Source organism: Tachypleus tridentatus, chromosome 6 (assembly GCF_004210375.1).
Source record: "Tachypleus tridentatus isolate NWPU-2018 chromosome 6, ASM421037v1, whole genome shotgun sequence".
Taxonomy (NCBI): domain Eukaryota; kingdom Metazoa; phylum Arthropoda; class Merostomata; order Xiphosura; family Limulidae; genus Tachypleus; species Tachypleus tridentatus.
In genome coordinates this window covers 85576199-85588419 of record NC_134830.1, presented here as the reverse complement: position 1 = coordinate 85588419, position 12221 = coordinate 85576199, and the positions used below count along the sequence as shown (strand labels likewise).

General features: G+C 38.3%; 1 protein-coding gene across 1 annotated transcript in view; it reads left to right on the top strand.

Annotated features, from left to right (window-relative positions):
- The window catches only part of LOC143252948 (uncharacterized), a 33006-nt gene extending 21044 nt beyond the window's left edge, over nt 1-11962 (top strand). The window contains exons 3-4 of the mRNA XM_076505874.1: nt 10013-10191; nt 10513-11962. Coding sequence (XP_076361989.1) covers nt 10013-10191; nt 10513-10590 — 257 coding nt within the window. The 3' untranslated portion in view covers nt 10591-11962. The remainder of the gene's footprint in view (nt 1-10012; nt 10192-10512) is intronic.
- The last annotated feature ends 259 nt before the right edge of the window (nt 11963-12221 follow it).

Sequence of the window (12221 nt, the reverse complement as noted above, 5' to 3'; positions counted from 1 at the left end):
GACAGTTTTCATGACTGTTTAAGTTTTTCATTGTATGCTTCCAATCAGAATATCCTATTGTAGCTAAGTCACAGTTGTTGTGAATTGCTTATAATAAATATAAAATAATTCACCTGTTCTTGGTGAATAGCAAAGCTAGTTTCTTCTAACTTTTCTGCTGTCTAATTTTCACACACACACACAAGCAATTCAGTTTAATGTTCCTTGAAAGATTCTCCTGGAAACACCTTCCCTGAAACACTAAAATTACTGTTGATATGTTGACAGCTGGTCACACTGTTTCAACTAAAATTGACCTTGACCTTGTCTCAAAATGTAAGGTTAAAGTCTTACATTATCATTCTATCTCATTCTGGTTGTAACTTAAGTTAAGAAGGAATGTAGAAACAATTACATTTTTATGGCTGATATTTAAAACAAATTGACATTTTCCAGAAAACCTGAAAGGCTTGATCATTGTTTTTATGTTAACCTTATTGAGTTCTTGTGTGTCACAAATGTGAAAAAAATACATTAGGTCATAATTTTGTGCTAACTAGATTAGCAACTATAAAGGAACATGAAAAAAATCAGCAACCTTTTTTTTTACTTTTCATATTTGAAGTGTAACAGGCTGCTCTGTCATGGGAATGGAGATCGTTGTTTTGGGCAACAAAACTCCAATTAGAATGGATTTATTTCCAATCCCAAGTATGCAGTCATGAGTGGGTACACAAATTAACCAACTTGAGGAAAGTTACAGGTTAAGCAAGGAATAAATGATGCTGAATCCTCTTCTATGTCAAAATATATACATTGTATTAACACTTATTAACATAAGATATGAATACTTATAATGAATGAAAACCAATAACACTGATTACTAAATGTTTATAAATTAAAAAACTTAAATAGCATTAAAAAGATTAATGGCCTTTTAAAAAACTGAAAACATTTCTACGGCGGACAGTGTCTCCATCACCAATATCACTGACTAACATTATGAATAAACCTTGGAACAAAACATGTCTAAAATGGTGCTGTCATTAAAAATCATGATGGCAAAACAGTAAAATGTGGCTTATTGTGACCTGAGTGTCACACAGAGTGTTTTTCTTCCAGCTAATTTTTTTCATGTCTTTCTGTACTCCTATTGTAGAACCAGCAGGCTGTATGTCTCTTTAGGACATGATTATTCAGGTATGTCCTGTTTTATTAATTTCTCTGATTTCTTATAATTTTCTTCCTTCCTTGTTACATGATACCTTCTCCTTTCAGTATTTTGTTTTTCCCCTTTCCTCAGATACTAGGGTTCATGCACAGCATATAGTGTCTCAGATATATGAGACTCTAGCATGCCTTGTTCTCTATAGGTTTTGAATCAGTTTTTTGATTTTCAGTAGTTGGAATAGCCCCGATGTGTGTGTGTGTGTGTAGGAGGGGGGAGACACTGCTCACTTATCCTATCTCCAGTTTTCCTGCCTTCATCTTACCCTTTCAACTATTCTTTGATACTTGTACACCTCGATTACCAGGTGCTTCACTGAGATTCTGAGGGTTTTTTGAGAGATACCCTCTCCCAGCTTATCTCTGTGTTGGCACATTTGTCTTCTTCAGGTCTTGCCCTACACATGTGGTTTCTCTGTTGTAAGGGACCTTTTGCTTAGAGATGCTATATTCTGTCAAGTTTGTTTAACATCTACTTATTTTTAGGTCTCCTGTATGGCTTTTATTCTCCAATGGTCTGTTTTTGGAGATGTTTCTGAGACTTTAGGATCCAATGTGGAATCAGTAAGACAGCAATTGACCTCTTAACCTTTGATTGACCATTTGTCTCATTCTAAGCTTAGACAATTCTTTATTTCTGTTTCTTGACCTGCTACTTCTCAGCTTTTACCAGATTCTACATATGTAGGTTCCCCCCACTTGTTGTATTATTTGATGTAGAAGGACATGTAACTGGTGACTACTTTGTTAGTTCTGGGGCAGTGGAGGCTCATTTTATTAATTTTGTTTCCCTGTGGCATGATTTCTCCACACATCTTTGAGTTATTTGCATGTTATCCAAGAGACTTCATTTTCCCTCCTCCATTATCTTAAAAGTGTCCACATCTTTTCCATTGCATCAGGATCTTACCACCAGTCAATTTATGTTTGAGGCAATTCTGAATCTTCTCTTCCAGAAAGCCATCAAACATGTACCTCAGCCTTCTGCATATTTTTATTATACTTATCTGCTTATTCCTTTATCTCATTGGTCAAGAAACTATCTTCTATTTGTTCATCACCCTATCCTTTGGGCTTGCTTTGACCCTGTATACCTTTTGTTGAGTGGTAAAGGCTTTTGCCTGACATATGCATGTCCTGGGGTTGCACTTAAACTGTTTCATGGATGGCTGGTTTCTGTTGGCTCATTCTGAACAGGATTCCGCCTACCACACTCATCTGCTTCTTTTGGAGACAGCTCATGTGGTTTGATTGATCAAGTTAAAGAAGTCATTTTTTATACGTACCTTATATTTTGTCCACCTGGGTGCCTTTTTCAATACTCATCTCATTTGGGCATTACCTTCTTTTCTTTGACTCCATTCAATAGAGCTTTTGCTTCCACTGTTACTGCTCTTATTATTGAGTTGAGGATGTGGCCTTTTATGGAAACCCTTATCCTCTTGAGTTGAGCACGTGCATGACCAGTGGAACCTTGAGTGGAATCCCTTGGATATTCCTATCTCCCTTTCTTCTCTTGTCAACAATTTTAATTGGTGGCTGGACAGGGCCTGCATGTCAGCAGGTGTTCTGCTTCCTCCCCTTCATCTAAATTTGCATGTCTTCATGGATGCACCCCTCCAAGGCTAGGGGGTATGGGTCAATCAGAAGAAAGTTTAAGATCTGTGATTTCCAGCTAAGAGGTCTTACTGTATCAACTTCCTGGAATTACACCCATTCTCATTCTCTTTGTGGTCAGACCTTGGATCTGTTTTCTTTGGGGCACACATGCTTAGTATATGTCCCTTTGCATGTCATGTTCTGGGTGCATTTAACCTAGTCACGGATTGACCTTTTCAACAGGACAGAATTTATCTTCATGTTTTCCATTGCCCTCTGTATCCTCTCACCCATTTCATTTTCTTGATCATCTACACCACTCCATGTCAAGTTTTTCTGATTGCTTTGTACTTGCTGACATAGCCATGGTTTCCATGACTGCTCCAGCTCCAGTTAGTTCCACCACTACTTTTTATTTTGTCCCTTCTACATCTTCATCAGTCACCAGCGTTTCATCCAGCTCTTCCTACCCTTCATCTTTATGCATGGTTTTTATTCAGTCATTAGTGAGGAGATCTAGATTGTCACAGCAAGTCACTCCCTTTTTAGCATGTTCCATTTGTTTTTCCTTCCTTTCCCATTTATCAACATAAATGGAATATTTTTCTGCCATTGGTGTTTGGGTTAGGTGTTTCATATGCTTTCCTTTATCTGGAATGATGTGTTGTTTCCCAAAATTTCTGCAGTTTGTGAGGGTGATTTATTCTCTTTGCTATTTTTCTTTCCATTTTCCATCTATATTCCTGGTCTGTTCCAGATAGACCTCTGTGTTTTCTACATGCTCTTTGTTGTTATATTGCTTGCATGGCCTCCTTCTATGGTGACCATTCCTACTTCTTCATTTCATGGCAACTATTCTCTACTTGTGACCTTTCTTCTTCTTTTCTTACCAATTGGGTTTCCCCTCGGTGTGGATTCCTGTATGTGGTGAGGGGACATCAGTTTGCCTCCTCTGGGACCTAAACATCCACCCACGTGTTTGCTATGCATGGCAACCTGTGAAGGGGAGGAGAGGATCCTGGTGGTTGAGGGTCCAACCCTAACACACCACTTTGGCCTTGAATTCCTATAGATTAGATGGCCTTGGGGTGGCCACCCTTGGGTCAGTTGGCTGGTCCACATGGGCTAGGGTCAACCAAGTACCAGTGTTGGATATTCTCAACAGGTGTTGTGGACATTGTATCTGATGCTGGTGTTTGGGTATAGTGCTCAGGAAACCCTGGCATTGTAATGCATCCCCTGATAGGGCTTCATGATAGGTGGGGTCAGTGGACACCAAAATATTATTTTTTTATTATGTGTCCTCCAAATAGAAAATTAAATAAAATAGTGAAAGAACAGTCCTTAGGTAAAAGACCATGGCTTGAAGATTCTGAGCAGCAATCTTCAACATCTGTAACACCTATTGTACCTTGATCGTACCATTGTCTGCAATCCATCAGTAGATGACCGTGTGGCAGCAGTAAGTGACTTTATTATACAAGCAGCTGCTCAATGTATTCCTAAAACCTTGACATGTTTTCAATTATATCCTCATCCATGGTGGAATCCTGCCTGCCACATGGCATAGAAGGTTCAAAAACGAAACTAGAATACTTTTTGTAGATATCCCACACTCTCGAATCGTATCACTTTCCAGAGGGCCTGAGCACATGCTCGATGACGTCAAAGCCAGAAGGAATCTTGGATTAAGTTCACAACCAGCATATCTTCTACCACCAGTTCCAAAGTTATATGAGACAAGATTCAGAAGGTCAGTGGGCAATATAACTCAGTCCCCCTCTCGATCTTGCTTTCTGATGGTCAGGAAGTAGCTGATACCCTGACCATTGCTGATACTCCAAGTGAAAGCTTTGAATACTTTTTGTAGATATCCCACACTCTCGAACCGTATCACTTTCCAGAGGGCCTGAGCACATGCTCGATGGGTAAGACGTCAAAGCCAGAAGGAATCTTGGATTAAGTTCACAACCAGCATATCTTCTACCACCAGTTCCAAAGTTATATGAGACAAGATTCAGAAGGTCAGTGGGCAATATAACTCAGTCCACCTCTTGATCTTGCTCTCTGATGGTCAGGAAGTAGCTGATACCCTGAGCATTGCCGATACTCCAAGTGAAAGCTTTTGCCAGGTATCAAGCACTTCTGCTTCTTCTTCCACCTTCTTAGCCATTAAGACTCGGGCAGAGCAATCGCCTTTTTCCTTTTGAGCTGATTGTCTCTATGACTTTAATCATCCCTTTACACTGGTGGAACTTAAAACTGGTCCTTCATCAGTCTTGCAGTACATCAGTTGGACCTGATGATATACTCTATGATATGCTACATCGTTTATCTCCTGCTTCTCTTGAGATTCTTCTGATTGTTTTTAACTAGATCTGGTAGGAGAATGTTATTCCTGATGCTTGGCACCAGGCTATTGTCCCACCTTTCTCCAAGCCTGAGAAGGATCTTTAGATTCCTTCAAACTACTGTCCAATTGCTTTGATGACCTGTCTCTGTAAGACCTTAGAGAGGATGGTTAATGCGCATCTTATTTGGTTTCTCGAATCAAACAATCTTCCCTTGCCCACCCAGTGTGGGTTGTGATGATGGCGCTCCACCATGGACCACCTGATTTGACTTGAAACATCAATCACTCACTGTTGCAAACGGGCTTTATGTTGACAACTTTCATATCTCATGTCAGTTGTTGAACATGAGGTATATTAAGCGGCAGCTACAGACTGCCCTCAATTGTTTAGTGAAGTAGACCACAGCAAATGGCTTTACCTTCTCTCTCTCTCTGAAACCGTATTTACCCTGATCCCAAACTCCGTGAAGTTGTGCTGCCTGTGGTCCCTGAGACAAAGTTCTTGTGAATTATCTTTGACCGTAAGCTGATTTTTATACCACACATCAAGCAGCTATGGGTCATATGTAAAAGAGCATTGAATATACTCTGTGTCCTCTCTTCCACCACTTGGGAGTGGATTAACATTCTGTGCTAAAGATATATGAGGGCTGTTCAAAAAATAAGTGGACTGTTTGAATTGTGCAGCTCCAGTTGGTTCCAGGGGAATCTGCTTGGTGTCGCTAGGTTTGCACAGATCAGCTGATTATGACGCTCTTTCCCGATTGCAGATATCTTCACTTGTGTATTAGCTACACGGTTTTAAGTGAGGTGCAATTTTTTCGTTTGGTGGATTTCAGAATGAATGATCTGAAGGAGCAACGACTTGCTGTGAAATTTTGTGTTAAACTTGGAAAATCTGCGACTGAAACTTTTGGTATGCTTAACATGGCTTACGGTGATATTGCTATGAAGCATACGGCATGTTTCAAGTGGCATGAACATTTTAAGGATGGTCAACAGTCCATTGAAGATGATGAGCGTCCTGGACGTCCTTCTACGTCAACTGACGACCCACACATCGACAAAATCAACACCCTGGTGCGGGCAAATCGACGTCTGACTGTCGGGGAGCTTGCTGAAGAGTGTGGGATATCAGTTGGATCTTGTTACGAGATTTTGACCGAAAAATTGAAGATGCACCGCATTGCTGCGAAATTCAGCCCTCAGAACTTGTGAGATTTTGGCCAAACACTCAATCACTGTTCTTCCCCATCCCCCCTACTCACCTGACCTTGCTCCTTGTGATTTTTTCTTGTTCCTCAAACTCAAAAGACCCTTGAAAGGAAGAAAATTTGAGACGATTCCCAAGATTAAGGCAAATGCGACGAAGGAGCTGGAGGACATTACAAAAGAAGCGTACCAGGACTGTTTCAACAAGTGGAAACACCGTTGGGATAAGTGTGTGTGTTGGGGAGGAGAGTACTTTGAAGGGGTCCCAGACCTGTAACTTCTAAATAAAGTACATTTTGTTTTATGACGTTAGTCTGCGTATTTTTTTAACAGACCTCGTATCGTGCTCTTATTCAATCAAACTCGAGTATAGATTACTGGTCTATGGCTCCATCAGACCATCGGCCTTAAAGATGCTTGACTCTATTCATCGTCAAGGACCAAGTCCAGAGCTTATACATAGAGTCTCATGAACCTCTTTGCACCTCTTCCATTTGCAATTGTCTTTACTATATGCTTCGAAACTTTGTTCCTTACCAAAGCATCCCACCTGGGGTTGTGTTTTCATTCCTCAGTGGGCTGTGCTTTTTCAGAACAAATGGTCTGTCATTGCTCTTTATGGCCTTCATATCCAGGTGCAGTTGGATGAATTGGGTCTGTCCTTGGATAACAGTGCTGTATCCACTGGTCAGCCCATCCCACCATAGCTTCTTACAGTCCCCAGTTGTGACCTATCTTTAAGTTATCTGAGAAAAGGAGACCCTCACGATTGGAAATACTGTCTGCTATTTGCTGAACATCTTTTGAACCATCCTTCCATTCCTGTTTATACAGATGGTTTGAAATCAAGTGACTGTGTGGGCTCTGCCATGGTTTGTTGTGGTTCAGTGCTTGCACGCAGAATCCCCTCTACAGATTTTGTGTTTACTGGTAAATTATTTGCCATTTCTCTTGTCCTGGATCATGTAGAAGCTAAGCAGTACTCAAGCTGCACTATTTATACTGACTTGCTTAGTTCTCTACTGGCCATGGAATCGCTTCATGTTGGTTCTTGCTCTGTTCTCACTGATATTTAAAACCAACTGGTCCATTTCTCTTTAACCTCTACTTGTATTTGATATTTGCAGGAATAACCTGCTGACACTGTAGCTAAGTCTATCTGCTTTGGCACTATCACCGCTGTACCTGTCCCATACCTGGACTATGGTTCTGTGTTAAAGGCTCGGCTTCGTGCCAGCTGGCAGTTGACTTGAAGTGAGCAAGGCAAAAACAAGCTTTTCTAAATAAAACCCCGCATTGGACTTTGGCCATTTTCCTTCTGTAAGGATTGGAAAGAGAAAGTTCTTACTAGACTACGCATTGGTCACAGTTTTTTAACTCATCGTTTTCTTTTATCAAGAACTGGTGCACCAGTGTGTAGTTTGTGTAACACTGAGATCACAATAAGCCACATTTTACTTTCTTGTCATTATTACGACTCTCAACGATGGCACCATTTTAAGCATGTTGTGTCCCAAGGTTTGTTCATAATGTTAGACCGTGTTATTGGTGATGGTGACCATGTCCACCTTGGTAATGTTTTTAGATTTTTAAAGGCCATTAATCTTTTTAATGCCATTTAAGTTTTTTAATTTATACATTACACCTTTTTATTGTGGCTCTCTTTTAGAAATCACAGTTCATCTTGTTCAATTTGAAATTAGAAACTGACCATAACATTAAGTACCTCAATACCAGGACTGGAAAGGCCAACTTCAGATGACTAATGCTGCTGTTTGAACTATACATTAGTCATCCTGGCTAGTTATTATTATTATTTTGCTCCACGTTTTTTAAAACCTTTTTATTACTTTTCTTTTTGAAAATGGCCATAACGTCAAATAACTCGGAACCAGGACGGGAAAAGCCAACTTCAGGTGACTGACGGTGGTTTTTGTACTTATCTGTTAATGTCTTTTTGATGAGTTATGATTATTACAGTTATGCTACAGAATGTCATTAACAATTTGAATTACTGTAGTTTTTTTTATTGACTTGTAGACTAGATGTAAACATTGGTTTTATGCTGTTTATGTGTTTTTTAAACTTTGTTTTGTTTTACCTTAATTTCACTAAATTTACTTTTAACTTTTTACAGGATGTTTGGCACAGATAGCCTAGCTGTTTGTGCAATAAAACACTAAATCAACCAACCAACCAACCAACCAAACAAACAAACAACCAATTGGGCTCAGTTTTTGCTTATTCTCCTTTGTCACTTTTTTCTTATAATTTCTTCTAGCTGTCTTTTCATCAGATTAGGCACCTTACTTTTTCCTTGGCATCTCATTCCATCATTCGTTGAAAGAAATTCTTCAGTTCACTTTCTGTGTCATGTAACTGTTTCTTCCTCATCAACTTATTGTCTTCCACTTGTTGCCATTTTTCAGAGGATGTCACTAGGTAAATTATATACATGTTCCTCTTATGGGCATATTCCTCTTTTCTTGTTGAATCACATTCTGTTGCAAGTGGTGTCTCTCCAGGTATACTTAAAATAGTCAAATAGGCACTGTAAGGCCATGATGACTTAACAGTTATACTGTTTATGGCCACTAACTGCATGCTGTTGAGATTGTGTTCCACATAGGTACTCAGAGATTTCTTTTTTGGATATATTTATTTTATTAATATGCCTCTTCCAGACCATTCTCAGGGCTCACGCTGTCGCTCACTATATTCGCCAATGGCTATTATTTTTGTTTTTTGGCAAAGAAAAATTGAAATTTGCAAATATACCGGTGAAACACTGTTTGTTTACAAAATGCTAGACTGGTTCACTACATCAACGTTTTTTTAATGCAAGTATGCGGTAAGCAGATAAAAATCAATAACCCGTCTACATTCGTGCAAGGTCATGGTCAGGATCGACAAACGTGTGAAAAATTGTTCAATCAACAGCAACGTAACGGCTTGACACGAATAACTCATTTATATGTGGTTGATTAGTGGCGCTATAATTAAAGAACGACCACGAAGATTGTGATGGCTTTCACGCATGTAATTACATTATCTAATGGCGCATGGCTTGGCTGGTAAGTTTAATTAAAAGCGGTTACTGGATTAGTACCATAATAAACACGTACTTGTAAAAAACTAAATGTTAATTAGTGGAAAGATTCTCTATAAATTGAGCCAATATGCAGCGAATTCATCAGATCTCAGAATGGCTTCTTCGCAGGCCAAACGCCCCTTAGACAGTGAAAGTTGTCTGATGCCTCTATCAAAAAAATCCAAATCTGAAACTGACAGTTCACGATCGTTCCAAGAAAAATGGTTGAATGAATTTAATTGGCTCAAATATGAAGCCTCTACAAAGCAAATGTTTTGCACATTGTGCATTAAAATACAGAACTCAAACACTTTCACAACTGGTTGTGCAGTGATGAAAAAAGACAACCTAACCAAGCATCAGAAAACAAAAGGTATTTATTGACTGAGTAAATGTTGAGACTTATTTGGATAGTTAAACTTATAAAATTATTAAATATAATAAAAAGAATATGCCCATGTCAATTTATTTCCTAATACTTTAGCAGTGTTATTACATTAAAAAGATGTTGTGATGCATGAGGTAATTCATTTTTTTATCATTTATTTCAGACCACAGAGATGCAATGGAGGCGTCCAAGCTGTCTACAGCGATGACTAAGGCCACAGTCTCAGCCACAAACAAAAGTGAGACTGCCATCATAGCTGCAATGCACAATGTTTACTTTGCAGCAAAGCATGACCTACCAAGTTTCCTAATTCCACATCTAAATAGACTATGTATGATGCAGGTAAGTTATTATGTATACAATACAGTTTTTTTGTTCTTGTTGCAAGTGAATTTTATTTATTGTTCTTAATGAAAAAGTTGTTATAGTTACTGATTTACGTATTCATGTTCCACAATTACTAATCTCACAAATTATTTATTATGTATATAATACAGTTTTTATGTACTTAAATTGTTGAAGGATTATCAGTTAATGTTTTACAAGTGGAATTTCTCTGTTGTTCTTGATGAAATTTGTTACTGAGTTATGTATTCATGTTCTAGAGTTACTACTCCCACAAATTATTTATTTATGTATTTATTCTTTTTGTTTTAATTCCAGGGTGCAACACAGCTCCAGCATCTGGTAGTAGACCAACATACTACTTATGAACACAACAACAGTATTAGTGACTTCTAAGATTGTATGGCAGAAGTGTTGAGAGAAAATTTAAAAAACAAACTAGCCAAAAATGGAAAATTCAGCATCATGATTGATGAAAGTATAGACATTTCAGTAAGCAGAACCTTGTCAGCTACATCTGTGTACTAGAGATGGATCAGTTCGGTACAGTGACACCACAGACCTATTTCCTTGGAATCTGTAAACTTTACAAAGCTAATGCTGAGAACATTTTAACAAAAGTCATTAGTATGTTATCAGAGAAAGGTATTGAAGTGAAAAACTTATGTAGTGTCAGCTCTGATGGTGCTGCTTTGATGGTTGGGTCAAAGTCTGGGGTAGTTACTAGACTAAAGCAATTTGTACCAGGTGTCCTAGCCACACATTAGTCAAAGACACGGACATTTCAGCAGACATTGACACAATCAATGATTATTTGTCAACCTTTGACCATGAGGGAACAAAACAAGAATTGAAATCATTTTCAAAATTTGCTAGATCTACTTTTGAAAGTGGAAGCAAGTCTGTAACAGACATTAAAAGTTTCTGCAATTTTGCAGTAAAATACAGAGAGTCCTTTCCTGCAAGTGCAGAACTGGCAGAGAGACTGCTGGTAGCTTCAGTTTCAACAGTTGATTGTGAGAGAGGTTTTAGTAAGCAGAATTTGATAAAAACGTGTCTGAGGAATTCAATGAGTACTAGAAACCTGGAAAATATCATGTGTCTGTCAATAGATGGTCCAAACACTGGAAATTTTGATTTTAAATGTGCCTTTAAGATCTGGAGTACAAAAAAGAACAGACGTATTCTAATGTAATCATTGAAACAAAGGCACCAGTTGTAACTGTAAATGATTAGTAAGGCACAACAAAATGACATGCTTCAAGGCATGTATATATTTTTTCATTTTGTCATGAATTTGTGTTCAGATTTTTAGCACGAATATTACTGAAACTTGTCAAGTTTAGTTTGGTGATGTTTGAGTGATGATATATATTTTATTAAGCAGGGCTCTCACTAGAGAGACTTGGGAGAAGTGACAAGATAGTCCTTGCCACTTATCAAAACAGACCAAACCTCACCCTTCGTAAGCTCAAGGAAAAGTCATCTTATACAGATTATATTATAGAAGAAAAGAATGCTATTGACTGTAAACTTTTCCATAATTTTGTAAAATTAGAGCAAAACTTCTCCCTGGTTTGCAAGTCTAGAGAGACCCTTGTTTAGCAGCATGTAATAACAGTTACTTTTAATTTAGTGACTCGTCTTCCCATGTCATTATTGTAATGATTTGTGTGTGAAAAACATTGAACTTTGTAACTGTGAAACTGTTGTTTTATAATAAATTTGATAAATGATAAATTCATTGAAATAAAATGTATGATAAGAACTTAGTTGTCATTTATTCTTTGACTGTCTTATCGTATGTGACTGGCTGGAGGGTTGGATATGGATCAAATCTATCTGGCTAAAATTGACTACCAAAAAAATCATTTGGCTAATAGCCTGGCTACAGAAAAATTTAGTCCAGGGTAAGCCCTGATTCTAATCCATGGAGTTCATGGGTGAAGCAGAAGAGAATAGCTGCCCATCCCTGCCTTTCTTTAGATTGAATAAATCTGTAGTGGTCTGCTTTTCAAAGTATGACT